This window comes from Python bivittatus, unplaced genomic scaffold, assembly GCF_059951505.1.
Source record: "Python bivittatus isolate LINGU-HERP-01145 unplaced genomic scaffold, Pbiv_v1 ctg000100_np1212, whole genome shotgun sequence".
Classification (NCBI taxonomy): Eukaryota; Metazoa; Chordata; class Lepidosauria; order Squamata; family Pythonidae; genus Python; species Python bivittatus.
In genome coordinates, this window is record NW_028277038.1 from 7,166,048 (window position 1) to 7,192,535 (window position 26,488).

A 26,488-nucleotide genomic window follows, 5' to 3' on the forward strand; every position below is an offset into this window, starting at 1 on the left:
TGTTCTGAGAACTTGATTTCCCAAGTGAGAGCTTAAAGGGGTCTAGAGAAAATCAACTCCTTCTCCCGGTTTCAAATAAGTCCTTGCCATGTTGACATGGCTTGGTTCCGTTCCAGACCTCTCAGTGTTTTCACCCATTTGTTCATCTACAAGCACTTTCCTTACCCCCTGGTTTTTGTGATCTCACAGCTGTCCATACGGCCTTCATGCTTGCATAACCTTAAGATTATGGATCCCAGCATGATGGGATCCCAGCATGATGGAAAGATACACCCTAAGCTAAGCCCTGTGCCATTTACAAATTGGGCACTTGCATCAAATCAGGGTCAAGATATTTGTTATCTCCTTGCCCTTCTGGAATGCAGTTTGGCACTCATGCAACCTGGTGCTAAATAGATGAAATTTGGTGGCAAGTTCTTGTTTTGATCATGTCCTGATCGTATTCCCACATCGCTTCCCAATGAGCAAGCCTCATGAACTGCCCCTGATGCCCATAGCTGTTTAGAGTGAGCCATGTCCAAGGTAGAGTTTTGGTGTGCCATCTTCTACTACGGTAAGGAATCTATTAATCTTGGAATATACCCATTTTTTTAAAAAAGCTTTATTAAAAGTCCTTTATGCTTAACTAGTTTCCTATAGTCCTGCTTGCTATAGTTCCATCTTGACTGTAATAGCTATTCCACGCTGAAGCAGCAGCTTCTGTAAGGACTGGATGGTGCAACTCAACTCTTGGGAAGAGATGCTAATTCCTTGGATGCAGTTGGGCTGGTTCTCAGTTTCCAGGACCTCCAGGATGCGGACTGCAAGGATGGCCTTAACCAACAGTGCTGTGATAGCAGAATGTACTTTAGGACAGGACAAAGCTTTAAGATGCAAGCAAGGGCTGTCCTCTGAAAGACAAGAATTGAGATTGAACAAGTGAGTGAACAGCTTAGGTGAACAGTGATGCCACCATATTAACATTAACCTTGCTTTAACCTGGATCAGTGAATCAACGAAATCACCTCTGATGGCTGTCCACCTTCTTGAAACCTCCAGAGATGGAGAATCCACTGCCTCTTATGAAGTCCTTCAGGCAAGTCATCTCAGATTATCTCTCTAGGGTAACATCCCCAGAACTTTCAACTGATCCTTGTCAGACTTGACTTCCAGACCCTTCACCATTCTAATCACCCTTCTAGCCATACTCCCAATTTGTCCATGTCTTTAGAGGAGGGGTGCAAAAAGTACAGCATAGAGGCCACAGGCAATCTTCTTGCATTTCTTGTGGGTAGCCTTCAGAACCTCTTAGGAGGAGGTGAGCCCACTGGGGAGGTTAATCAGCAAAATGAGTGCTTCAGCCTTGCAGATGACCAAGACACCCATTTCACCCCTTCAACTCCTAAAACCCCTCCCAAAACGGCCCCTAGTTTTCCTCACTTTGGGGGAGTGGCTCTTGAGCTGTTGGAAGTTGCACACCTCTGTCTCGAAGCATTGTCCAACCCACCTTGACTCCACCACTGCCTGCAGAATTGTATGGTGGAGATGATCCTAGCTCCAGTGGTTTCTAGCCAGGATTGTATTGGCTCCCAAAGTTTTGTGGAGGTGGACGCACTGCCAACCAGTTGGAGTAGAAAGGGCAGCAACATCTGGGAGAAGATTGCTGGCTCGGCGTAAACATTGGGTTCGTCCTCTTTGTAGAGACTGACTGCTCTGAAAATAGAGAAAAACGATATTCACGCAACAACTGAACCGCAAACAGGCTAATCACATTTTAGCTTAAAGTCTTGTGTGAACTCAACCTACGTGGGTTAATAAGGAGGCATGTTGGGCAAACAAAGCCAGGGAGACAGAGGTTAAATGGACCTCAGGTTTAATTTATTGACCCACAGCAACATTTTCCAACCTGCAGCCTGTTGGACCTCAATTCCCATAACTCCCCAGACAGCCTGGTTTTGATCATCCCACATTATCTCAAGGGCACCAGGACTGGGATAAGCTTGATTGTAGTGCTCTAATTAGGGTTTCCCAATTAAAGCATTGTGACGGAACCAAGTCTGAGCTGAAGTTTGATCTGCTTCAAACCCTGGGGAAGAGAGATGAGTCAGGATTCAACTACTCAACTAGCTAGACCAATGATCTACCATGGAGAAGGCAGATCTCTGTGCTCCTAATTGGAATTGGAGAAATACCTTTTCTGCTGGCATCACAATTTGTCAAAAGAGTCCCTGTCTTGGCTGCTTCTGTTCCTTGTCTTGCTTACCCCTGGGTCTCCAGCTCCATCAAGGTTTCACTGAGCTCCACCATGGGAAGATGATGCATCAATGACGCAAAGGTTGAAGGATGGTCCCCCAAGGTTTCCAGCAGGAACCGCAGCAGGCTTTGCAGAGCCTTGGTGCTCTGGAGCAGAAGGCAGCTGTTGTAAGGCTGAACCTGCTGGACAGGGGGTGGCATCTGCACCAAATGGCTGGCGAAGGAAGCAGCTTCATGTCGCACCTCTTGGTCTTCATCTTGGAGCAGGTGAATTGCTGTCTCAATTAGTCTGAAGAAGGGGTAAGAAGGAAAGAAATAAAAACTAGTTTTGGGGTGTTGTGGGGTAGGGAAGCGAGGTGAAGGGTTCATATCTCTATAATCCCAGTGCTGTTCACCAGAGAAAAATAGTGGTGGCAAAGAAGACAATAGAGGTCAAGACTGGATTGGATACCTTTAAATGAAGGACATCATAGCAATAAGGAAGATCGAGCTACGGAGGTGAAAAACTTCAGAACAATGGGGAAACGTTGAATTTCTCCAGCGTATCCCTGCAATTTCTCCCTTTTCCCCCTCACTTTCATTCCTCTTCTGGCCTTTGCATTGTTGGGTTGAGCTCACTGAATTGCAAGAATGCTGAAAAAGCTGCAGAAAGGATGTCCATTGTGGAAAAGGAGACACCATACAGGTCTATCTCTCCCTCCCCTTAATCGTCCTGATACAAACCCAACTTTTCAGAAGGGCCTCGGGAACTTGTCTGAGTAGTGACAATAACGCTCCAAGCAACACAGGTTGGCTGATTCTAGCCCCGCCCCTCTAATTCTTACTTAATTACCCATAATGCCCCCGAATCTTTGCGAGTCAGAGCATTGTGGGAAATGATCCAGTTGCCCAGCACTGGTGAGAATGTAAGGCAAAGGAACAATATTAAAAGGATGGCAGAACTGAAATTGGTTGTATTCTGAAGGACTTGGGGACCCCGACAATGGTTCTGAAGTGCCAGATGCTGGATCTGTGCTGTTCCCGAAGGCGCGTACCGCAGAACCCGGGAAGGAAGGAGTGAGCCGGATGATTTCTGGACTCTCCGAATCCAATCTGGGCCACCCATGTTCAGCGCTTTCGCTGCGGCCATTCTGAACACCTCGGCTGAAAGGGAATCGCTCCACTGTTCTATCACTGCCACCCATCGTTCCCACAAAGGATCATCTTCGGGGCTGTTCCAAAAGAGAGAAAGTTACATTGCAAGGACAAGGGCAGATTCATTTCTTTGGCCTTCAACCAGATCCCCCTTTAGATATATGAAGGTAAAGTCGCTGTTGTGTTAGACTTAACCTTGGCAACTTTAAGATGTGTGGACTTCATCTCCCAGAATTCCCCAGCCAGCATGGCTAGACTCCAACTTCCAAAATTTCCCAGCTACTGCTACTTACCGCTGACTCAGGAACAAAGTGGCAACACAGAGCGCATGATCTCGGAGCTCTGGACTTTCACGGTCACTTTCCACCATGGAGAGCAGGATTTCACCACACTCTGTAGCCAGTGATTTCCCTGGAAAAGGCTGTCTCTGAGCAAGGGGACTGCCGAACAGATAGACAAAAACTTTCAAGTATAGCTTCTGGAGTGTGGGGTCTCCTGTATTTTTCAGGATCTCCCTGAATTTTTCCTAAGGCAAAGAAAGGGTAAAAATGTATTTAGTGCCCAAAATAAATGCCCATATAGCAGAATCAAGAATATAAAGTGCTCCTCGTATAAAATAAAAGGGTAGCTCTTAGGGAAACAGAAAGGGTGTGGTGGTCTTGTTTTTGTATATCATGCTAAGCCATGGTCTGCTGAACAAGCCATAGTGACCTGGTTGACATTTGACACTACACTATGGCTTGCAAGCCACAATACCTAGGTTCACACATGGCATTAAACCCGAAACCAAACTGATCAGTTTATGGCTTTGTGTAGTGTGTGAACCCAGCCATTGTGAATTTGGCCCTTGGCTCTGGGAATTTGCAAAGGAATGTTGATCACCCCAGGTCAAAACTGGAACCAGAAGTTCTGGAGGTCTTCTGGCTAATCCCTAGCATTTGTAGACCCCAGTTTGACCCATCAGTTTTTTGCAGTCCTATCTACGTTCCCTTAGAAGGCCTCAAAACATGTATAAAGTAGGGGTTGGAGTAGAAACCCCTCTGATTCCTTGTGTCCCTGCTGTTGTGAACAAACCAGACCTCACCATGAACACCAGCTGCAGTTCTTTGCTGGACTTCAGACCCTTCCTCTCCTTGTTGTCCAACACCCAAGTTAGAACAGCGGCTTGCACATCAATGTTTCCCTTTTGCAGAAGCAAGCTAAGTTCACTCATTCTTTCAGGAGATTCCTGTCTTGTTGCTTCAGAGCAGAGGAAGTTAACAGCCTGTTGGCAGAATATGGAAGAACCAAGCTGGAACAAGATCAAGAAAAGCCATTGGTCCATGTCTTTTTTCACAAGGTGGCCACCCATCTTCAGCCACTGCTTTACTCCCGAGCTTCTTCTGACCCCACCTTCCTCAACCTGTGACTTTTATCCCCCTCACGCACAATGAGCAGGCTGGGTGGGGAGGATGGAAGTTGCAGTTTCACATAACTCAAGAATGAAGAAACACATTGAAAATGTCTTTCCTCCCACCTTATTTTTTTAAATTAAATGCTTTAAAAATAGACCACCAAAGATAAGAGACAGCTAACTAGAATAATGAAATACAATTAATAAAATACAAGTAAGTGAACATGGCTGGTGTGAAAGTAGTGGGTTACCATTTATTATCACCAGCACATTGAGAATGCCAACCTCCCAACTTCCTCCTTACATTACTCCTTTTGGATTAAAACTTTGGAATTCTAGCAAAACTAGGGACTTTTTTTTGTCCATTGTATTGACTCTCAGCCCTGACAATCCTGGATACCTGGAATGGAGAGAAACCAGGTTTGGGACTGGCCAGATCCCTGCACAGCAGCTCCCAGACTTGCTCCACAAAACTCAGGGAACAGCTTTGTAGCAACAAGGACAAAACCTGAAGGTAAACTGCGCAGATTAAAGGACACTGCTGTATGTCCATCAGCAACCAGATGTGGTTTTCCATCATGCAGGCAATGGAGTGCAACAAGTCAGGAGACAGTCTGAAAAAGCAGATGTTGAAACATCAGCAGGTCAGGTTTGCAGGCACTCAGTGCAAACTGGCTTGCAAAAATCATTCTGGAAAACAAAAAAGCAAAGATTTTAGCAGTGTGCACTGAGGTTTATTTGTTCAACGACAGTAAAATGCTTAAAACATGATGCACGCAAGGCGTTTGCATCCTGATTGCTTTTGATGTCTGTCTTTTAAGGGTGACCTCTGGGGGAGAGGGGATGCTGAGGAAAATGAGAAATATGTATTGAGGAAGCGTGCAAAATTCTTGATACCTTTCCTTGCCTGGATGTGACAGATTCTGGCCATGTTTTTATTTCTCTCTGAACTTGACAGACCATGAATAGGGTACTTAGCATTCAATTCCCACAGTGAAGGGAGAGCAACTACAGAGTCAGAAAAGAAAAGCAGGAGGGGCAGAGAATCTGGGAGAAGCCGTGTGACAGAGGCAGAGACTCTCGTTTACTCTGGCTTCGTAGGACACGCTTGGCCATAAACTAAATACATGGACTGGATTTGCGCAAAATGCCATGCTCAACTGTGGTTGGCTAGTTTTCCATTCAGTGAAAAATAGGGGAGAAATACTTTCAGACTTGCAAGACTGATGTTAGCCCTTCGAGGGAGTCCAAACAAGAAGCACAACCAGGAGTCTTAGCTCTATCTTTATTGTAAGGTTACATTAACAGAATCTTGCAAGACTGCAAGTATTTCTCCCCCCTCTTTTTTACTCTCCAGAAAACTAGGGAGGAAGATGAGATGCTTTCCACACTCCCATTTCCTTTGGTGGGCTCAGCTGCCTCTTATCCGATCATTGCCCTAGCTGTGACTTTTCCCCCTGTCTCCCAAGGTCATTCCCACAGACCATTACAGAGAAGGAGAAAAGGCAGTGACAGAAAGAGGAAAAGAATGCAATCCTTGATAGAAAATTTTTGCTGTGCTCTCCTACTATTCTCCCTTCATAAGACCTCCTGGACTCAGTGCCTGTTTATTCCAAGGAGATAACAGACACAGTTTGCCGTGTGGGAAGGCAACGTACTGATCCACACTCAGAGCTCGATTCAACGTAGCCTGGATTTGCAACAGACATCCGTGCAATGCATTATGGGACAAGGCAGCCTCTGGCTGTGGGATCCTGGAAGCCAACCGCAAGAGGATGTTCCCATAGTCTGTCGCAGGAATGAACGGCAGCAAGGCTTTGGCAGCCATTACCCGAACTGCATAAATGGGGTTTCCTGACAGCTGGATCAGGGGTTCCAGGAAGCAGGTGAGAGTGCTGTAGAACAGAAACAAGTGAAAGAGGAGAAAAAAAATCAGTTCTGGCTCAGGAATGACAAATGACAGTTGAGAAACTCAAACAACAATCTTGAGAATAGAAGCGTCTGAAATGTAGGTGTGGAAAAGGTCACTTAACATATGATGGGTGGAATGCGTGCAGAACAAGACCGTCCTCCAGAGAAAGGCCAAAGAGTGAGGAATTGTGAATCCCATCAAGAAAAAGAAGTTGGAATATTTAAGTACATGAGATGCAATGTGAAATATAATCTTCTTCAATTTTACAAGGAAAGATTGAAGGGAAGTTAGTGCTGGAAGTTGAGGCCTATCTTGGTTGAGATGGGCAAAAATGCAGCGTCCTTGCTCTGAAGATTGTGGGAGGAGAGTCTTTGATAACCCTAAACCAGAAGGAATCCGGCAGTCTCTCTTCAGACTAATACATTTTATTTAAAGGGATAAGCTGTCATGAGCTACAGCTCACAGATGTTTATGCCTTTTAATAACATTTCTTAGTCACCGCTCATGGACATTGAAATGGTTCTTCTGCACATCGCACAGCCTTGAACTAAATGGTCCTTGCAGTTTTTTCAGTGTTAATGATTCAGTGACTCCACCTTTGGTTTTGATGTCCCACCCCAGAGTCTTGCGCCATTGCTAAACTGACCTGTCCTGGGTGTCTCTGCTGGGCTGCAACTTGGCCAGAAAAGTGAGGACAGCATACAGCGAAGGGCAGAGGTGGAATTTCCCTCTTCTAGAGCCTTCCGATATGGACACTTCCACAGCCAGGGTCAATTCTCCAAGTAGGATGCTTCTCAAATGAGGGTATCGGCCAAAAAGTGCTTCGGGGCTGACCCCATCCTTGGCTTGGCCATCATCTCGGCTCCACTTCTGCCCAAGTAGGCGAATAGTCAAGGCACCTGGAGTAAAGCAAAACAGGAAATTAGAAAGAATTGTTTTCTAAACTGCATTCCTAGCGGAAGTGCTGGAAAAAAAAAGAAATAAATGTACAGGGAGCCCTCGTTCAGCAGTTACGATCAGCAACTCAGTCATTAAGCGAATTGGTCGCTAAATGAAACTGCGACTGTACTTATGATCTGACTTCACCTTTCCTTTGCTTTACAGACCTGCGAAGGTTGTCAATGCGTGGATTGGTCACAAAGTTACTTTTTTATCACCGTCGTAACTGTGAACAGTTGCTAAAAGAGGCAGTCGCTAAATGAGGACTACCCGTATGTGCAAAGGTGATTGACTGTTTTGGGGATGAGAACAATACCCCCTCCTTGATTTCTGAAAGAGAAGTAATAGTTATATTTTACAATCCTGTTGATCTTGATGGAGTGACGCTGAAGCAGATACAATCAGGATGAGGGCTTGGTTTTCTTTCCAGTTATCATTCTCACAAGCATATCATTTGTTCTTTTCAAGAACTGCACAGAGCTACCAGCATATGTCCACATGTATGCTTGCCCCCTTTTCTGATGCCCTTGATGTAATCCTGGCAGTTTAAAACTATTTGAGATCTACTAGAAGGATAAACCAAGAACCTGGATTGAAATCAACTCAGCTGTTAAACAGATCTAAACTTCCAAGGGAGGAGAATGAACGGATTTACCAAAGAGTTGGTTGGCTGCATTTCTCATGGCCCAACTAGAGGAGCTCAGTGCCTTGAGAACCAACATCATCAAGGATGTGATGTATTGTTGCAGAGCTGGTCCAAGGTTGGAACCACGGACTAATGTTTGAAGCACGTGGACTGCCGAAACCTACAGAAGATAAAGGAAAAGAGGTCAACTTATACTTGGGTCAGAATTAATAAGAATATTAGGACTGGGTTCAGACATCACGCGAAGTCCTGGTTTGTCTTCTTTATGGATCGATGGGTCATACATTTGCTGGGTCATTAAGTAGGGTTTATGAACCCCAACGATTTGAGCTCACACAACAAACCACGCAAACTGTCTGATAGCTTAGTGTGATGTATGAATGCAAAGCTAGCAGAACTCTACTGAAATATCTGATCCCTGCCTGATTTGGGGGGCTGGCAGAGTGGCCCTGCCTCATGATCTTGTGCTGTATCCTTACCTGGGGTAAATCCACTGTCTGGTCTGAGCTGTGGGAAATAGGCTCGAGGGCCAAGGTGAGCAACGTCCAAATGCAGTGAGCCAGAAGAGGCCGTGACTTGGCGGGGTCTTCCCCTGCCACAATGCATAGGAAGAGCATTGGGAAACCGGCTGCCCTGCGAGTAATGGAGCTTCCCCTAGGGCTGTTTAACAGATCCAAACCCTGGAAGGAGATTAAGAAGAAAGAACCAGAAGAACCAAGTAGATAACAGCTAAGTTAAATGTTGCATTTAATGTACTGACTCTGCCCTGATTCACAGATTGTGCCAAAGTTAGCTTGGATTTGCTTTCAGATGATAACTTGTCCCAACCTTTGGGGTTTATAAACCTTGTGTGTGATGAGAACCCAGCCAATGGGTTCAAAGTGACCAAAGAGTTGATCAAACCACAGCTTAGGGCATTGGTAAACTCAGTTCTAGAACTGCTTCTGGAATATTTCTGGGGGAGCACTTATTGGATGTTCATACGTGCATGGCAATTGCTAAATGAGTTCCTACCTGTGTTAGCATTGTCCCTGGGATATTTTGGAGCTCTGGGCTGGGGTGACTTAGCAAAGTGGTGCAAAACTTAGTGAAGCCCACACTACAGCCTTCCACTGCTCCCTACCAGAAAAGAAAAAAAAAGAGTTGATTTTATACTTGTTAAAGTTCAGCCACCAAAAATCAGATTCATGGATAGAGGAAAAGAAACAAACGAACTGCACATCTGGAAGGGGTGGGGAAACTAGGAAGTGTATTCTCTTCCAGACTCTTTGTGACAATAAGGTCAAATGGGTCTCAGATATTCCCTGAAATTTTCCATAAATTCCATAAAGCAGGAGCCATTGGAAGAACTAACAGCAACATGTTGTGTTGGTAAGGAAAAATTAACCCACTCAATCAGTCATTGTATGTATTATCTTTGTATGTATATATGCATGTGTGTGTGTGTGTGTGTGAGAGAGAGAGAGTAATGGTATGTGAGAAAGACCTTGAGAGACGGGATGAAGAGATGCTGCCTAGGGAATGGCCAGATAAGAAAGAGCATAGCCCACAGCTGCATAATGGGTGGAGAAAGAGGCTCAGAAGGGACCCTCCCTAGTTTCTCGGGCTGTAAAGGACACAGTGGGAGATTTGTACTTTCAGACTTGCAAAGATTCTGTTAATGTAGCCATACAATAAAGTAGAATTAGCTCATCTGGTTGTGTTTCCTATCTGGTCTACCTGGGAAGGCTCCCACCACACCACACCAACACACACACACACACACACACAACTTGGAGTTCAAATTGGTGTAGTTGATTCTGTGCTTCACCCCACATCCTATTTTGTACTCAGTGAGAATGAGCTGAGAAAGAGAGGCTGGTTTGAAGTCACCAAGTGACCTTCATAACCAAGAAAAAGATTGGGTCCTTCCAGCCCAAGTCTAGTTCTTCCATCACTCTTCCACCAAATCATGAATCAAACTCATATTTCACTGATGGCAACCAAGCAGGATCACGGTCTCTTCCCCTAGCCTGTTTTGATTTAATTGTTAGGGGATCTCTTACCCAGTGCCGGCATTTCAGCAAGATGTCTTGGAATGTTTTGGCAGCCATATTTACAACCTGAAGAGGTATGAGAGGCTCACATCCTGAAGGTAGTGGCCGAGATAGAACTTTCTCTGCAAGGCCTCCCAAGAGCAGCCCAATTTCCTTGGCAGTTAAAAGTAAAGGTGAGAAAAAGTTATAGGGAATAAGGGCATCCTCACATCTTTGATGCTACGGAGGTCTCGGATGTATCTAATTTTTAATTCCAATGGTGCTATCACATCTCTAATCTATGAGGTGGTGCAACCTTGGAAAGCCCATGAAAGAATTTTAGCTCATTGCCTACTAACCGAGTAAGCTGGTAACTGAATTAACCCATTTTTCTGAGCCTACACACTGCCCCGAACCATACACTAACTAAAGGGGGCTACATTTGTGCAATGTGCTAAGCTACAAACCACTAACTAAGGTAATCAAGGGGTAATCAAGAGGTAATCAATCATAGAGCTAGATTATTCTGCCCAAGAGGTGGGGTTTTAGGGAAAGGGCGGGGTCTCAGGAAAGGGTGGGCCAAAGTTTCCCCATCTTTGTTTTGAAATGAAGGCACCTGGATACTGATCAAAGTCACAACTGATTGGGGGAAAAGGTTAAATAAAATGGGATGGAGATCAAGTTGGGCCATGCTTGTGGTCGCTTCACAAAGATGTCACATTGAAGGACCGGAATAGCTGCCCTTTTGACCATGGAATGACTGAATGGAATCTTTCATGGAAGAAACTCAAGTATTGTCAAAACCACTCACTTTCACTGAGACCCAGCAACAGGTCAAGATGAGGCTGTGTTCCTCTGAGAGTAGGACTGGATCGTCCTCCTCCATGTGCGGTCCCAAGCCTTTCCCTAGCCGGATAAGGCTGCCGATGGCGTTTCCCATGTCTGCAAAGGAAGGTGATGTAGCTGCCAAAATAAAATAAAAAAATGAGGCATTAGGTTGTGAAATGATATGTGGGAAAGACCTTGGGAGACTGGGCCTTAAAGGCTCCTGATTATAGGTTTTCTGTGCTAGGTTGGGCTTACCTTGGTCTATGTTTGATGCTTGATTGCCCTGCAACACACCCAAGAGCAAATTGCTGATGTCTCTCATTGCCATCACCAAACACTGGAAGAATAACCGCCAGTGTTGCATCTTCTGTGCTTCTAACATAGAAGACGCAGCTTCTGGTACTTCAAGCAGGCATCGCCTTAGAGTCAAAATTACCCCTGCAGAGAATCAACAGAAGACCTGGAACCATAGCCTCATGCCAGTTTGGACTGATGCAAATTTGGGGAATCCAACCTAGACCTTAATAGTGAATTCATTTGACAAGTGCTAGTTCTTAGGTAGCTCAAACTGTACAACTTGTATCTAACAAGGGAGACATCTTAAGGTTGGAGAAGATCCAAAGCTGGAAGAAGTAGAAACAAAATTTCTTTGGGGAGATTTTTGGTGATGGGTATGGAGAAAAATATTCATGAGGACCGAGTGTGTCCTATAATCACAGGATGCAGACTGATGTTATGGGAAAGGAGAAAGGAAGAACAGGAAATGGAATGGAGAATCCTGGAATGAGTAACTGGCTGTCGCCCTAAAAAAGGGGTATTCCATGTAGCAATGTTTAATTGCAGGTCCATTTATTTATATTCTGTACAAAGGCCATAGGCTAATGGGGAACTGGCCCCCTGGTTGTCGTCCAGTTGTAATTCTAGCCCTAACCAACATGGCTAATAGCCAGGGATGATAAAAAGTGGAAGGTCATTGCTTCTCTAATTATGTGCTATTGTAGAATCTGGGATCAGGTACAGAATTCAAAGTTTGGCATGTTTTCATTTCTTCAAAGGCTAAATGACACTCATGGAAAGTGACCCTGGGCTTTTGTCTGTGTAAGAAAACAAACGAAGAAAAGGATCCTCTGCCATCTTGTTTCCTCGGAACAACTCTGTAAGGTAGGAAACTGATCATGACTGCTCCTAGACCAGTGTTTCTCAACCTCAGAACTTTAAGAAGTATGGACTTTGACTGGCTTCAACTTCAGCTGGCTGAGGAATTCTGGGAGTTGAAGTCCACATATTTAAAGTTGCCATGGTTGAGAAACACTGCTCTAGACTAACCAGTGAGCTTCACAACTTGGTGAGGGTTTGAACCTGGATCTCTACAGTCCCACATCCAACACTCTAGCTGCCTTTGCCAATCACCTTCTGGAGTGGGATTGCATATTCCAGAATTCCCAACCAGCATGTTGGCTTGAAATTCTGGGAGTTGCATCCTATGCTTCTGGAGGGTAACTGGATAAGGAAAGTTGCTAATGACATCTTCCATATGCATACATCCCCTCTTATTCTAGTCTCCCAGGAGAAAAAATAAGATACTGACCATGTATTGGTGTAGTGTGAGTTGCCAGCAATAAGTCATGACAAGCTGTGACAAAATGCTTCTGTAGCACGTTGAGCAAATGTTCAAGAAAACAGAGATATTTGCATGGTACAGATAGCCCCTTCTCTGTTTCCATCAACAGCAGCTTCAAGACATGTCTGTCCAACCTGATGGGATTAAGCAGAGGTCACGTTTGCCCAACAGGCTCAACCCTGAATGCAAGTGAACAAATGACAGCTGTTGGGTTGATGGAACAAGTGATGCTCAATCAAAGAAATCCCACTGTAATGATGATCTTCAGAGCCTGAAGATACCATCACATCTGGCAACATGCAAATTCAATGAACCCATTCACAGGGAATTCACTAGTAAAAACCTGGAAAAGGTTCTACTTTAACATGGCGAGAGATCAGTTAGGTCGTAAAGTGAGAACAACCCAGTTGCTGAGATTTCTGTAACATCTCAGCCATCAACAATCAACAGATGGGAGAGGATTCCATTAGTAGCTTATCTCATAAATGGCTGCTCAGTCCAGTCTACAAAAAGCCTGAAAACAGGAGATTCAAAAAGTTCAAAGAGCCTCTTCCTTAAGGAATTCAGAAATAAATGAGGGCTACAAGATCTTATCATAGTTTCCAAGATCCTGTCCCTTATTCCTAATCTTTGCTTTAGAAACATCTTATTGAAATCTGTGGTTCTTGCTCCCTTGATCATGCCCTGCTGTGAGGGGCTTAATGCTTGATTTCATTCCTTTCCCATAAATCTTGTTTAAGGAAATTCTGGGAAAATCTTGTTTTCCGTTGTAGTCAGCTGCCAAGAGCCTGACCCGTTTTATAATGCTCCTTGGTGTATTAAAAAAAAAAAAATCCAAATTCGCCTACACATTTATGGGATCTGAGCTGGTAATGACTGACTAGGGGAATGATCTTGGAGTCCTAGAAACTACTTTTTTACAAGTGGACTTCACAGGACTCCTCTCATCTCTGGTTTTCTTGATTTCAGTCAGCAGTGCCAACCACGCAGGCACCTTCATTTAACCCCTCTAAGATCTGAGAAACTGATTGTGGGCACATTCTGATTAGGCATTTCAACAGAAACTAGGATGGCTCAAAAGGGATTAAGCGATGGGCAAGGATGGTTTATTTTCCTGCCTCTCTTTCCACCTGCCTCTCTATTTTGGCAATATTTATTTAGCTTACAGGCCCAGAAAACAAGGAAGCAAGGTCTTACTTGTGAAGAAGGGTTTTCATCAGTACTGCTCCTGCTTCACTATCTTGAACCCTGGGACTGCTTAGGGCTTCTAGGGCCCATTCAAACAGAGCTACAGCAGTGGATTCTGGGAAAGCTGGTGGGAAGTAACAGATGAGCAGCTCTGATGCCAACTCACGGATCTGTGTGAAGACAGGAGAAGGACTCCATAAGGAGAAGACCTCTAGCAGATGATAGGACTGCAGGCACTGGGCCCAGCAAACTGAAATCGTCTGCAAGCTTTCCAGACCTATTCAGAAATGAACATTGGGGAGGGTGGGAGGAAGCGCCTTCACATCTGTAATCTCCTCTGGAGCCAGTTTCGGGACCAGCCTGTGGGATTTTGTTAAAAGTGTGTCAGTGTCAGGGCTCCCCAAATTTTCCCAGTTCTGCATCTAAGAGAGTGATCAGAAATATTGGCTTATTGGCCATATGCAGGATTCCACCCCATTTGTGGTCCCCAGAGGCCCCTCTACCCCCCAAGTGGACAGAAATTAACAGTTTGGACTTTTTGGAGATTTAGGGAAATTTTTAAGAAGTATAATTGCTGCTCTGAATGTCCCTAAGTGCCTTCAACCTCTACAAGGTCTATGACACCAATTTCTCCCCTTGACCCCAGACCAGAAAAGACTACACCCCCAAAAGAGACAATTCTGGTTCCACCCACTCTGGTGATGTTGTAACATCACTAGCCATACCTCAGGGGCCCCCAAGTGCACCTTCCAAGCTGAAGAAAAAAAAAGGGGGGGCTCATCCTGAGGTCCAAATGGAGCTGTCCAAGATGCCAAATCTTTGGTTGGGCTGAATCTGATACCCCCTACTTGGGCTGGAACACCACAACCAGTTACATTCATTGCTTAGATCTGGTCAACTGGTGAAGCAAGGCACTAATTCACCAATTGTCTTTTTCTGTTCTTCTCTTAGTTGTGCAGGAATATTCCCAGTTTACCTGCTGAATGGTTAACCTGAGCGTGCTGCTGAAACATGACTGATCCTTGAAGCTGGTCTGTAAATTCTTACCATTGTGGATGGTCAACATTAGAGGAGGAGAAGTAGATCACCATACCTCATTTGTGCTATCTTGCAAGCAACTTAGCAGCGCCAATGTATTGCCTGTAGAGAAGAAGTCCCAGTAGCCTTTGCTTCTGGACCAGCATAATAATGTAGCCATGTTGCCTGGAGAGACAGCAAGCATAGGTTGGAAAGAAGGGAGAAGCATATCTGAAGCATGTCTTATGAAATAGATCAAACAATGGTGGGGTAGAAGATCACTGTTCAGAATTTCAGCCGGCCACCCCAATCCTTTTCCAAATTATTCTACTCCATCTCTTCGGTACATCCCACCCGCCCACCAATTTTCTTCTAACATCGAGGAGTGAGCATTCACAGTGAATACAGAAAGCCAAGTTCTCATTGGACTCCCATTTCTGTAGGCTATATTATCTTGTGGAAGCCCAGGGAATCTGAGATTTGAACCCCAACACTTCCAGACAGCACTGGGCTGGGAGGGCTTGACTAAAGCCACTTACGTGGAGGCTGCCCCTTCCTTCTCTCTGGTCTCCAAGTGTCTGTGAATGTCTCCATGATGGCTGCCAGGAGAAGGAGAGCTGTCTTCCTTCTTTGGTAGTTGGATCCTGACATCAAGGATGTCATGCAGAGCTGCAGCAGCCAATCCACAAAATCTAGGTAAAGAAAGATATCTATTTTTAACGACATGTTATGATCCTGCACAAACCAGGATGAATGTTGATGCTGAGAATACCTGGGTGGAGAAAGACTGGGTTTTGTTCTCTTTGTGAGAAGGAGACTTGTCTCACCTTCTGTAAAGCAATTTCTATGGCAAATTGGCTTACTTGACCCATTGTTTCTGGCACAGCCTCCAAAGTGTGGCTAGGAGTTAACTCACCTACAGCTTGGAGGAGACCCCTTTCTCGATCCTTTCCGAGCAAGCATTCCTTCTTGTTCACCGTCTGTTGCCGAAGCACAGCAAGAGAACTCTCCCTCATTCTGACTAAAGCCTTCATGACCGTGGCTTGAAGGAGTTGCCGAAAAGAAGAGGAATCACAGCTCAAATTCAGGGGCAAGAATTCTTTCAAGAGTTGAATCTCCCTCTCAGATAAGGCTTGACTAGTCCTGGGAGCTGAGCATAGGAAGCCCAACGCTGCCAGACGGACATTTTCTTCTTTAGAGAAGAGGCAGCAGGTGAGTCTCTTAAGGGTCTCCCTATCGGTAAGCAAGTCTCCTGCAATTGTCTTCTGAACGCTCAACAAGGAGACCCATGCTCGGAGGTGAGAAGCATCTGCCCCACCAAATCTTGTGGCCAGCAATGCGTAAGAAGCAGGGAAGAGTCTCAAAGTCCACCCAAGAAGGTGGCTGGAGGCATTGCTTTGAAGGAATGAGTCAAAAGAGGTCAAGGCCCTGGCGAGGATCAGTAACCAACGTTGAGCCCACTTGTGAGCCAGCTGTTTCTCTGAGACCTCATCCTGCACCTTGGTCCAAGCTTTGCGCTGCAGTTGTAAGAGAGTTTTGTACAAATCCGAAGCAACAGGGCACAAACGGTTGGTTGACAAGCAGTTGAAGAGATGTTGCGGGAGATCCCTGTAGATATCCAGAACCTTGGCAAAAAGATCCACAAAATGACATAATTGGAATCCAGAAAAGCCATTTACCCAACCTATTGAATATCTGCACACGTGGGGGAGGAACTTCAGAAAGAACAAAGATTAAGATTAGAATGTGTGGATGGTGTATAAAGGAAAAACACTATAGAGGATCCTTGTAGCAATTTCTCAAGGTCATCCTATTGTTTTATGGGGTGAATTCTGATTGCTCCATTGAGAAGGAATTCTGAAAGTGAGCGCCAACCAGCACGGAACTCAATCAGGATGATTTAACAAAAAAGGGAGAGAGATCCGTGCATGTCCTGGAGAATGTTAAGTTTTGCAGAAACAGAACCAAATCTTTCGGTTCAGAAAAACGCCAACAGAGCAAGGAGGCACAGAACGTTGAGTGCTAGTTGCAAAGAGAAGGGGAATAAAGGGGAGTAGCTGGAGGGGAAGAAATGCCATCTTTTAGCTCTTCAAAATATTCATAATTTTCTCTCAGCCCCTATTGCTCTCTGCTGTGGCTTACAAGCATCTTGTCTCTACCATTTTCAGTGTTGTTTCATTCTTATTTTTCCTTTGGATGTTATTTGTTATTTATTATAATATCCCCCAATCCCTGGTTGTAGGAAGGTGGGATAAATGCATAATAATCCATTAAACAGTTCCGCAGTGCAAGGGGCAAGCATTACACATCTAGGCGATTCTGAAGTTTGAGAGTATCATTTAAAAAAAAACCCAACCCAAATGGCCAATTCTTTATTTATAGCAAAACGGATACTTACTTTTTCAGGACCCAGGTAGGGAAGGATGGCAATGAGTGCGAAATACCGAGCTTTAGTTTCCCAAGGCATGAAAATAACCCTTTGCAGGTACTCTCTAAAAAGAGGTCTCTCTGGGTCGGCAAAGTGATCCCGCTCCAGGCTGTAGATCTCTAAGAGAATCTCAAAGGAGCTGCGGACAAAGTCACTCACTCCTTCAGTCTGAATCAGGATGGGAGAGAAGTAGGTAATGACAGATAAAAGAGGTGCAAGACAGGAGTTAATTACACACCAAAAGAGATGCAGATGACTCATCTTCAAGACTAACGGAGGATGATCGGAGTTTGGAATCAATGAGACCTGAACATTTTGGACCTGACCTTCTCTCCCTGTCTACTGCTGCCAAGCCAAGACCTTTTCTTTGTTTAGATCTATTTTTTAGTTGATTCAACTTGCTCTCTGCATCTTCTCCCATGCCATCACTCTTTATTATATAATTACTGTTTTTTTTGGTGGCTTCGAATCCGTCTTGACTCCTGGCGACAGCCTGGACAAGTCCCTGCAGTTTTCTTGGCAAGATTTCAGAAGTGGTTCACCCTTGCCTGCTTCTTCCTAGGGCTGAGAGAGAGGGACTGGCCCAGGGTCACCCAGCTGGCTTCGTGCCCAAGGCAGGACTAGCACTTACAGTCTCCTGGTTTCTAGCCTGGTGGCTTAACCACTCCACCAGACTGGCTTTCTTATTTATATACTATACTATCATGCACAAATTTATTTATTTATTTATTTATTTATTTATTTATTTATTTATTTAATACACCATTTGGCATCAGAAGATCAAAGGCATCTCTCAAAGGTAAAACCCCGCAAGGTATCCACATTCAAAGCAACCAAATTATATAAAACAACGTCAGAATGATAAACCATGCCAGCTCCTCCCAGATTTAAGAACAGCAAAGCTTTTGTAAGGTTCATTCGTTTTGCAACACAAGCCACGCCAGGGGATATTCGGGGAGCAAAAAAATAAAATATTCTCCCTCCCCCAAAAAAGAAAAAATATGACGCCTTACTGGACTCTCTGCATTGTTCCAAACAATCTTGTTTAGCCTTTGAAGAAGTGCTGAATTGTCCCCCAGCAACAAGTTCTCCTTTACTTTCCAAATGTTGTCCAAACTTTCTCGGACCCGTTGAAGCCACAGAGAAAAAACTGGAAAGGCAACAAGGGCTCTTTTAAGCTGTCAAAGACAATATTGAAACAATTCTTGCATCCTAGTTACTTATTCATATTTCTTTACGTTTGGCTTATATCCAAACTCGGTCTTTTCCAAACATGTTGGATTTCAGCTTCGGTCATCTTGGACCAACATGGTCTTGCCTTTGACAGAAAGGTTCATAACAGTTTTCAAACATCTCTGCAATTTATTTCTCAGACTTTGCCCAGATCACACTCCAACTTCTTTGGGAAACAGAAAACTTGGAAGCCTACCATATTTACAAACTCTGCTCAACTCTGATACTTCTTTGATTTACAGTGGCTCATCCTTTGGCTACAAAACATCTATCTATTTTTTACAGATATTTAGATCCTGAAGAGTTCCAACAACTTCTGGCAGTTTACAACAGTAATTTAAAATAAATTGTTTAAAAAATCCTATAGATCAAGCAATACATACACTATTATTGTAATGTTATATATAATATAAATATATAACATTACAAAATATATAAAATTTTATTTATTCCTTCATTCACTCAGGGAATCTGGTAGTACCTTTTCTGACTAACAAACTTTTATTAAAAGGCATCAGCTGCTTAATAAGAGAGCTGATGTATTTTAATAAAATGTATTAGTTGGAAAAGATGCTATCAGTTTCCTGATTTTTTGCCACCATAGACTAGCAGAGTTCTCTTCCTACAATGTCACTCACACAAAGCATTTATATGCCATTCTTCAGTCAGAAAAGTTCCAAAAATGGCTTACAGACAAAGAAAATACTTGGAAGAGGAGGAGGAGGAAGAAGAGAAGGGGAGGAGGGGAAGGAGGGGAGGAGGAGGAGGAACTTAGCCATCTTACTATTGCAAAGTTATTGTAAACAGCCACTTGTGATGGGAACTGATAGTTCTCTTCCCCGTAAATGGTTTCTCATCACCACCATTGACCTGAGAAGATCCTCTAACTCTCTTTCAGAGAATAGATGATTCTACATGAAGAGAGAAGAGACTACCCTATTCTGAAGGCACTCCTTTAGGCTATCCTATCAAAATAAAGATGGCAGGGACTTGCTGTCTGAACCGGATGTTGGCACGCAGTTTTGCCTACCTTGAAAGCAGTAGTAAGGGCAGCTTGAGGGCTTCTCCATCAGGTCTAAAATAGCTGGGAACAGGATATCCAGCAACAGGCATTGCTGCCGAGCAAAGATAATCCAGTTAAGGAAAAGCTGGGGAAAATGCAACGAAGTCTGGATTTTTTATGAATTTAGGAGGGCTTTTTTGTAAATAAGGCAACTTTTTTAGAAAGGCAGGGAATGCCAATCAACAGACAAGAGGCAAGTTTAAAAATAGGTTTATAAATATATGGAATTTGAATGTACTTATGGAACCTGAATAGGCTCATCAATTGTTCTTCATGTTAATGAACTAGTCAATTGCTGTGATGGAATGGAATTATGAAGGCCAGGCTCAGGGAGATAAACATTTTCTTAGCTCGCCGAAGGAGCGTGGGAGCTACAAGAGGATGAGGCTGGCACCTCCCTGAGGAATTCACACTTGGGAGGTGGGGTTTCAGTCTGGGAAGATTCTTGTTAGAGGTTGTAGCTAATAAACATAGCTGAACTGAATTTGCATTGTCTCTTGGAGTTCCTTGGGCTAGGCCTGACATCAATCTTCCCGGACTGAAACCCCAGCTCCCAAGTGTGAATTCCTCAGGGAGGTGCCAGTCTCATCCTCTTGTAGCTCCCACGCTCCTCCGGCGAGCTAAGAAAATGTTTATCTCCCTGAGCCTGGCCTTCATAATTCCATTCCATCACAATTGCCCAAAAAAACACAACAGGTTCAAAAAATAGATCTCATTCATGACTTTGGCCCTGATGTTTACCCAGCTTTGCTTTATGGTTTATGTTAGCTGGAACAGAATCATTGTTTAAAGTATTTTAAAAAGAATAATGCTAAAGGTACCTTCTGTGGGGTATCATCCAGAAGACAGCTCAGGATCTCTTTCTTGCAACAGGTTAATAAGCCACGAGTCATGACCAGCTTCTCCAAACCATCTGGGCTCCAAATGGAAGTGGGGATCCAAAGTGCCCCAAACTGGCACCCACCTGGGCAAAAAAACCCAATGTGCTATCAACATCAAATCCATTCTTCAGTTGGCTCAGAATGGGTCATCCTGCCAATGTAATTATGGATTCACTTTATTCATCTTGGCTGAGATCAATTAAGAACATTGAAGTGATCAGCCTAATTTTCTTGCTTGGATTCACAGAATATGTAGCCTGGTTTGAGTTTCAGGAGTGATGGCAATCAAGCCTGTGTGCTTGATAAACCATGCTTCATGGCTTAGCAAGTAGGGCAAATTGGGCCAGTTGTATATTCAGTAAGCCTTGTTTAAGCAAATTATGGCTTGCTGTGATATCCAGCCTGTATTAGAGCAAGCCTAGTTCAGTGGCACATTATCTGGTCTTTATGTAAAGAAGGATAGAAGCCCTCTAGGAGAGAAGGATATTGTCTTTAGATCCAGTTAGGATGGGCTTCCAGCAGAAGAGAAATAGAATGAAAGAAGCAGAAGACAATGGAGGAGGAAGAGAAGGAAAAAGGAAGGAGGAGAAAGAGACAGTGAAAGAAGAAGGAGGAAAAGAGGAAAAAAAGAGAAAAAAATTTGAATGTGTGCTGGTCTGTGACTGTAATAAAGGTTGGTTGGTTAGTTGATGAATGAGGAGGAGGAAGAGGAAAAAGTAAGAAGCAAAAAGGGAGAAGGGAGGAAGAATGAAAAACGAGAAAGAAAAAGAAGAGGAGGAGGAAGAAGAGGAGGAAGAAGAGGAAGAGAACCTGCTGTTCAGAACCACCTGAGACTTAGGCACTTAGACAAGGTCTGTGAGGGTTGAGTTTTCTCAAAGATAAATGAATGGGCAAGAAACAGAGTGGACCATGTACATCAAGGAGAAAAAAAAAAAAAGAATGTGAGCACACCTTTGTGTTCATCTGTTCTTTGTGCAACTGAACATCCATTAAAATTCATTAGGAGGTAAAAATCCAAGATTGCTCTGGCTCCTGCTTTAAATTCTGGGGCAGTATTCACCATCATGCTCACCGTGGTCCCAGCCAGGAGACGGTTGTCTTTGCAGGCATTCTAAAATCAATAACAGAGAGGTTTAACCTAAACTAGTTTTTGTTTAAGTAGAGACTTTATCTGTACAAAATAATGCAGTTCAAGATTCTAGCTGCTTCATGCTGTTCTTCCCCCACCCTGTAGCTCTCAGACATGATTTGGCCATTTTGGAGTCCCCCATAAAAATCCCTCCCCTTCAGATTATTCTGTTCTGCAAATTTTGGATCTCCTGAAAACCTGCTGATCCTGATTTCTCTATGGGTGCTATCTTTTAGTGGCATAAATGATGCAATCCATAGCCTGAATATCAGAAACAGGAGAATGAAAGAAGACAAGTTGGATTTTCTTTTACTCATGCAACTGCAAAACCTTTCTCCTTCTTTCGTGATCTTAGAAGCTGGACCTTCCACCGATGTGGAATGATGAGAGATTCAGGAGAGACAAAAAACTGAGAACTTCTTCACACACTAGTTCAAGAAACTGTGGAAATCCTTAGTCATACAGGACTAAAAAAATCCACATCTCCTCCCAGGTTACTCTCACCTGATCCATGATGGTATGCACCAAGGATCTCAAGATCTTTTGCAGAATTTCACTGTGACCTGTTTCCTCCCAGACAAGTGGCTGAATTTCCTCTGACATCCCTTTGAAGAGATGCAGGCACACCTAAAGAGACAAGAAGGAGACACCAACCAACTGTGATGTCGAGTTTCTGCTCCTTTGGGCTGTTTATTTCATCCACATTTAATCTGAACTCAGCCTTACTTTGGATCAAAGCCAGGGCAGTTTCTCTTAAAGATTCCAAAACATCAAAGGATTCCCTGGTGCATTAAGAGAGTTTAATTTCTTTCTTTCCTGCCCTGTAAGGAATTGTTTGGTTCATTTTTTTTGAGTGATCTGTCCTATCAACCATGTGCTCCCCAGCTGAAACATCTTCTTCTTTGGATTACGTGGATGGTGGCTCAGGGAACTTCCATAGAAACCAAGAAGATGCTTACGCTTAAATGTCCACCTTGCCCTTCAGCGCTTGACTTTGGGTGGGGCCATGCTGCAACCATGGACCCTACTCAATTTTTTTTTAAAAAAAGCTTCAAGAAAGGGGATAACCCCGCTTCTGTACCTTTATTGTGATGTAGTGCCACTCCACTTGAGTAGAGATCTGGTCTTGCAGAATGAAATCAAAAGTAGCAGCAATAGTTTTCAAGAGTCTCAGCAGGTTCTTCTTCCAGTATTGATGTCCCAGCGAACTTTCTTCGAGAAAGAGGCTTACTGTTTGGCAATGGAACAATGAATGTTGATTACCGCTTTTTAAAAGAACTCACACATGCATGAACAGGAGCTGACATGGTACAGTCCTCTCCAGGGAAGTGGGAGATCTTGACCCATGAACCATGCTCATCAGATTGCTCCAGGCATATTAAAAGATCCACTTTTCTCTGGGGCTTAAATCAAATCAATAAGGCAAGATATTACTTGGTAAAAGGTGGGCTACACGTTGAACTACAGGTAGCCCCCAGGTTAAGAACACCTGGTTTACGGACGACCCATAGTTAAGAACGGAGCCTATTGTGGCAAAATGTGAGTTACACAACAATTCGAGTTAACTACACAATGGTTTGAGTCCATTCATTCACAATACTACTTACACAGTATTGTACAATAATACTGTTCCGGCTTACATACAAATTCGACTTACAAACAGACCTTGGGAATGGAGCTCATTCTTAAACTGGGGACTACCTGTTTTTAGAAATGAAAATTGGCCACGTTGAAGCCAGCGGTTGTATTCCTCAGGAGTGAAAGGAACACTGGCCTCTGAGCTGGTTTGGGAATAACAGAGTTAAATTTTCTAAACTGGGAAGGATACAAGTGGTTGAAGACTGACCTGTCTGGAGAACTTTGGAAGACATTGGCTGAAAGGAGAAGGAAATGCATTCAGGTACATATTCAGATATGTATGTGAAAAAGAGAGATCAAAGGTTCTGTTGTACAATCAACCACTTAGAAAGGTTAGATTGGCAAATAATCTATAATCTGAGCGTCGCTACAGAAATGCCTTGTAGAAAAGTCCAATTAATGCCCTCATTTTCATGTTCTAGTTAGCAAGAAAATGCCAAGGCGAAAATAGTCTGTTGAGCCTTCGTGGCTTTTGCTGGCATTCTGAGAAAGTTGTTGCAATGAAATGCTCCAACTTTTGCTTTTACTTTAAAGGATTTTTTTAAAAAAAGAAATTTATGATCATGGTTTTTTCGTTCTAATAGTTATTGGACTTCTGAACCACTTTGGTTCCTTTGCAATGAAAAGGGGTACAAAATACTTTTCATAAATAATAAAGATTATTCCTTCTATTTTGCTGCATTGCTGTTTTGATCTCAACTTTGTACGCTGCCAGTGGACGGAAGGGCGAAATTACCAAATATGCAAAGCTGTAATTAAATTCATGTACATATTTATGGAATTTATAGGCCACCCAGTCTTGTCACGACTCCGGGCAGCTTACAAAATACAACCATGAACAAAAGATTAAAAATCTCATGACCCAAAGAAAAAGTCCCGAGAAAAACTGACAATCATTCAAGGACCGAAACACCACACCCAAGTCCATCACCCACTCCAACCCAAAATCAGATTTTAAGATCTTGTTCAAATGAACCCATTTCATGAGATATGTATTTCCAAGACTTGACCCTCTGTGACTTGAACCACTTTTACCTTCTCATCTTCAATCAGACTGTCCATCATCTTATTCAACTCTTCGGAGACCAAGGCTTTGTTCTGTTCTGATAGCTTCCCAACCATCTAAGGGGAGGGGAGAAAAAAATTCTAAGGACCACAACTTGAAGAATTTCTTTAAAAGGATATTCAAAGCTGTGATGGCAAAAAGATTTCACACCCATGGTCCATCCTTAAAATCTTTCTAAGGGAAAGATAACACGTAAATCAGCCTTTGCATAAAAGGTTGGTGGTGAACTGTGTGGGCATGTAGGGATTGAGTAAAGAAACACACCAAAAGAGAATACGTGTACATGTGAGTGTGTATACACACATACACCCCCACTACCATTTTGTTAACACACTTCCAAGTCAAGTGAGATGGCATTCGTGGCCTTGGTGAGCATATGTGTACCTTTTCAAGTCGGCAGAACAAGCTGGAGCTGGTTGTGGTCCCCATCTGACAAGTGAGCACGCAACGCACCAGCGGTAAGATGGTGTCCCGATCCAACTCCCAGAACCCTCTGCTCAGTCTTGCCAAGAGCTGAGAAGCCTCCTCCAAGTTTTTATCTTTGCATCGCTTCACGGAGCCTCTAGGGACACAGAAGACCTCATGATTAGAACCTGACGTAACGAATGATCATGTTTAGCTTGAAAATTCCTCCAAAATGTGCTCTGCTATCTCACTGTTCTTCTTCTGCACAGGGCAGGCAGTCTTTCTCGACCCATTGCTTCAATTTATTGAGATGTCAACTCCTGGAATTCAAAGCCAGCACCTGGTTACTCTGGCTAGGGATTCTGGGATTTTGAAATAGCAAAGTCCCTCTGCAGCCTGTGATAATCGCACATCAAACTTTCCAGGCTAACTAACCCATTCTTCTTCATGATCTAAAGCTAAGCAGGTTTGCTGAGAAATAAGACCCACGGATTTCACTATCTAATCCTTCTAAGGCTACAACCCTAAACAAGCTTACTGGTCGAGAACTTTCAATGAATTCTACCAGCTCTACTTCCAACTCAACATGTTGCAATCAATCTCATTCTTCTACTCTAAGCCATATTCCCGAACAAGGCTTTTTTGGGGGGGAGGGCAAATGCTCTACGCCCCATGTATGGGGTTTGACATTCTGCCTGCTAAATCATAGATTGTGACTTGATAGAAAGCAAGGACATGGCACGTTCAACTTAGAAGCCACAAGACTTGACTTCCAGAGGCACTTGTCCCTAAACATTTTTTAAACCTCCTTTTTTTAAACTTCACCACCCACCTGGGCATCAACCTCACCCACTGACTTTTCAACTTACTTGGCAAACTGCTCGAGACTCTCCAAAAAGAGCAGGATCTGCCGGCTTGTTTCCTGAAGCTCATCGGTCCAGTCCAGGGTTTTGTAGAAAGCGGTGCATCGTTCAAGCTCCTGCAGTGCGACGTTCATCCTTTGCAAGATGAGACCGCTCTCGGATCACTCCAAGAGCCCAAAGGATATTTCCAACTTTTTGTAGGAGCCCAACATGGCTTTACCACCGAGTACTGTATGAATCTGAAAGATAAGACAGCCCACACCGGAAAGAGTTGAACTTCCAGGAACAACAGCTCCAGCTAGTGGGGACAACACATGCCACACCGTCCATCTCAATGGTGCAGTGTTTCTCAACCTTGGCAGCTTGAAGATGGGTGGACTTCAACTCCCAGAATTCCCCAGCCAGCCATGCTGGCTGGGGAATTCTGGGAGTTGAAGTCCACCCATCTTCAAGCTGCCAAGGTTGAGAAACACTGGAGTGGTGTGAGAAAATTGACTACCTCACCCACTGCCCTGAGCTGTGGCTTGACAAATAAAGCATTGTTAGTTGGGTTGCTTCATCGTGCTAACCCATAAATCTTGGTTTGAAAACCCCAATACCTGTGTTTGCATACTGAGCAATACCCAGGCCAAGCAAATCACTTTAGAGCTTTGTGTAGCGAGTGAAGTCAGCCCCTTCGCCAGTCCACACATTCCCTTATGCTGTGGTTTGCTTGACTTGTTCAGTTCTATGCTGGTCTATGACCGAAATAAAATGGATTGATTGAACTTGTTCAGTTCATTGCTGTTGGTGAGTTCATCCACCAGCCTAAGCTTTTGATGGATGGCTTACAATTCACAAACTCCAGTGTCTTGGCT

The 26,488-nt window shown here is 43.8% G+C and overlaps 1 protein-coding gene across 8 annotated transcripts; it reads right to left on the reverse strand.

The window, feature by feature from the left end:
• Positions 1-558: 558 nt before the first annotated feature.
• On the reverse strand, positions 559-25,878 carry LOC103051280 (tRNA (32-2'-O)-methyltransferase regulator THADA-like). Of its 8 annotated transcripts, none has more exons than XM_007435461.3 (31): positions 25,638-25,877; positions 24,748-24,925; positions 24,333-24,419; positions 23,506-23,533; positions 22,741-22,889; positions 22,164-22,286; positions 21,482-21,641; positions 20,471-20,613; positions 19,617-19,701; positions 18,367-18,503; positions 17,324-17,521; positions 15,842-16,550; positions 15,465-15,617; positions 15,002-15,111; positions 13,918-14,078; positions 12,688-12,854; positions 11,355-11,537; positions 11,083-11,234; positions 10,302-10,445; positions 9,271-9,375; positions 8,736-8,936; positions 8,266-8,416; positions 7,318-7,570; positions 6,418-6,654; positions 5,160-5,373; positions 4,451-4,657; positions 3,660-3,892; positions 3,267-3,443; positions 2,243-2,521; positions 1,487-1,692; positions 561-890 (listed from the first exon to the last, which is right to left on the reverse strand). In XM_007435461.3, the coding sequence occupies exons 1-31, from the start codon at positions 25,763-25,765 to the stop codon at positions 649-651; spliced, it is 5,700 nt and encodes a 1,899-aa protein (XP_007435523.2). In that variant the 5' UTR covers positions 25,766-25,877; the 3' UTR covers positions 561-648. The 8 variants fall into 8 exon arrangements, with proteins under 8 accessions (XP_087991512.1, XP_007435523.2, XP_087991510.1 ...); XM_015889328.3 differs by having other exon boundaries at positions 562-890; positions 4,451-4,630; XM_088135385.1 differs by having other exon boundaries at positions 734-890; positions 1,420-1,692; positions 25,638-25,878.
• Positions 25,879-26,488: the final 610 nt, after the last annotated feature.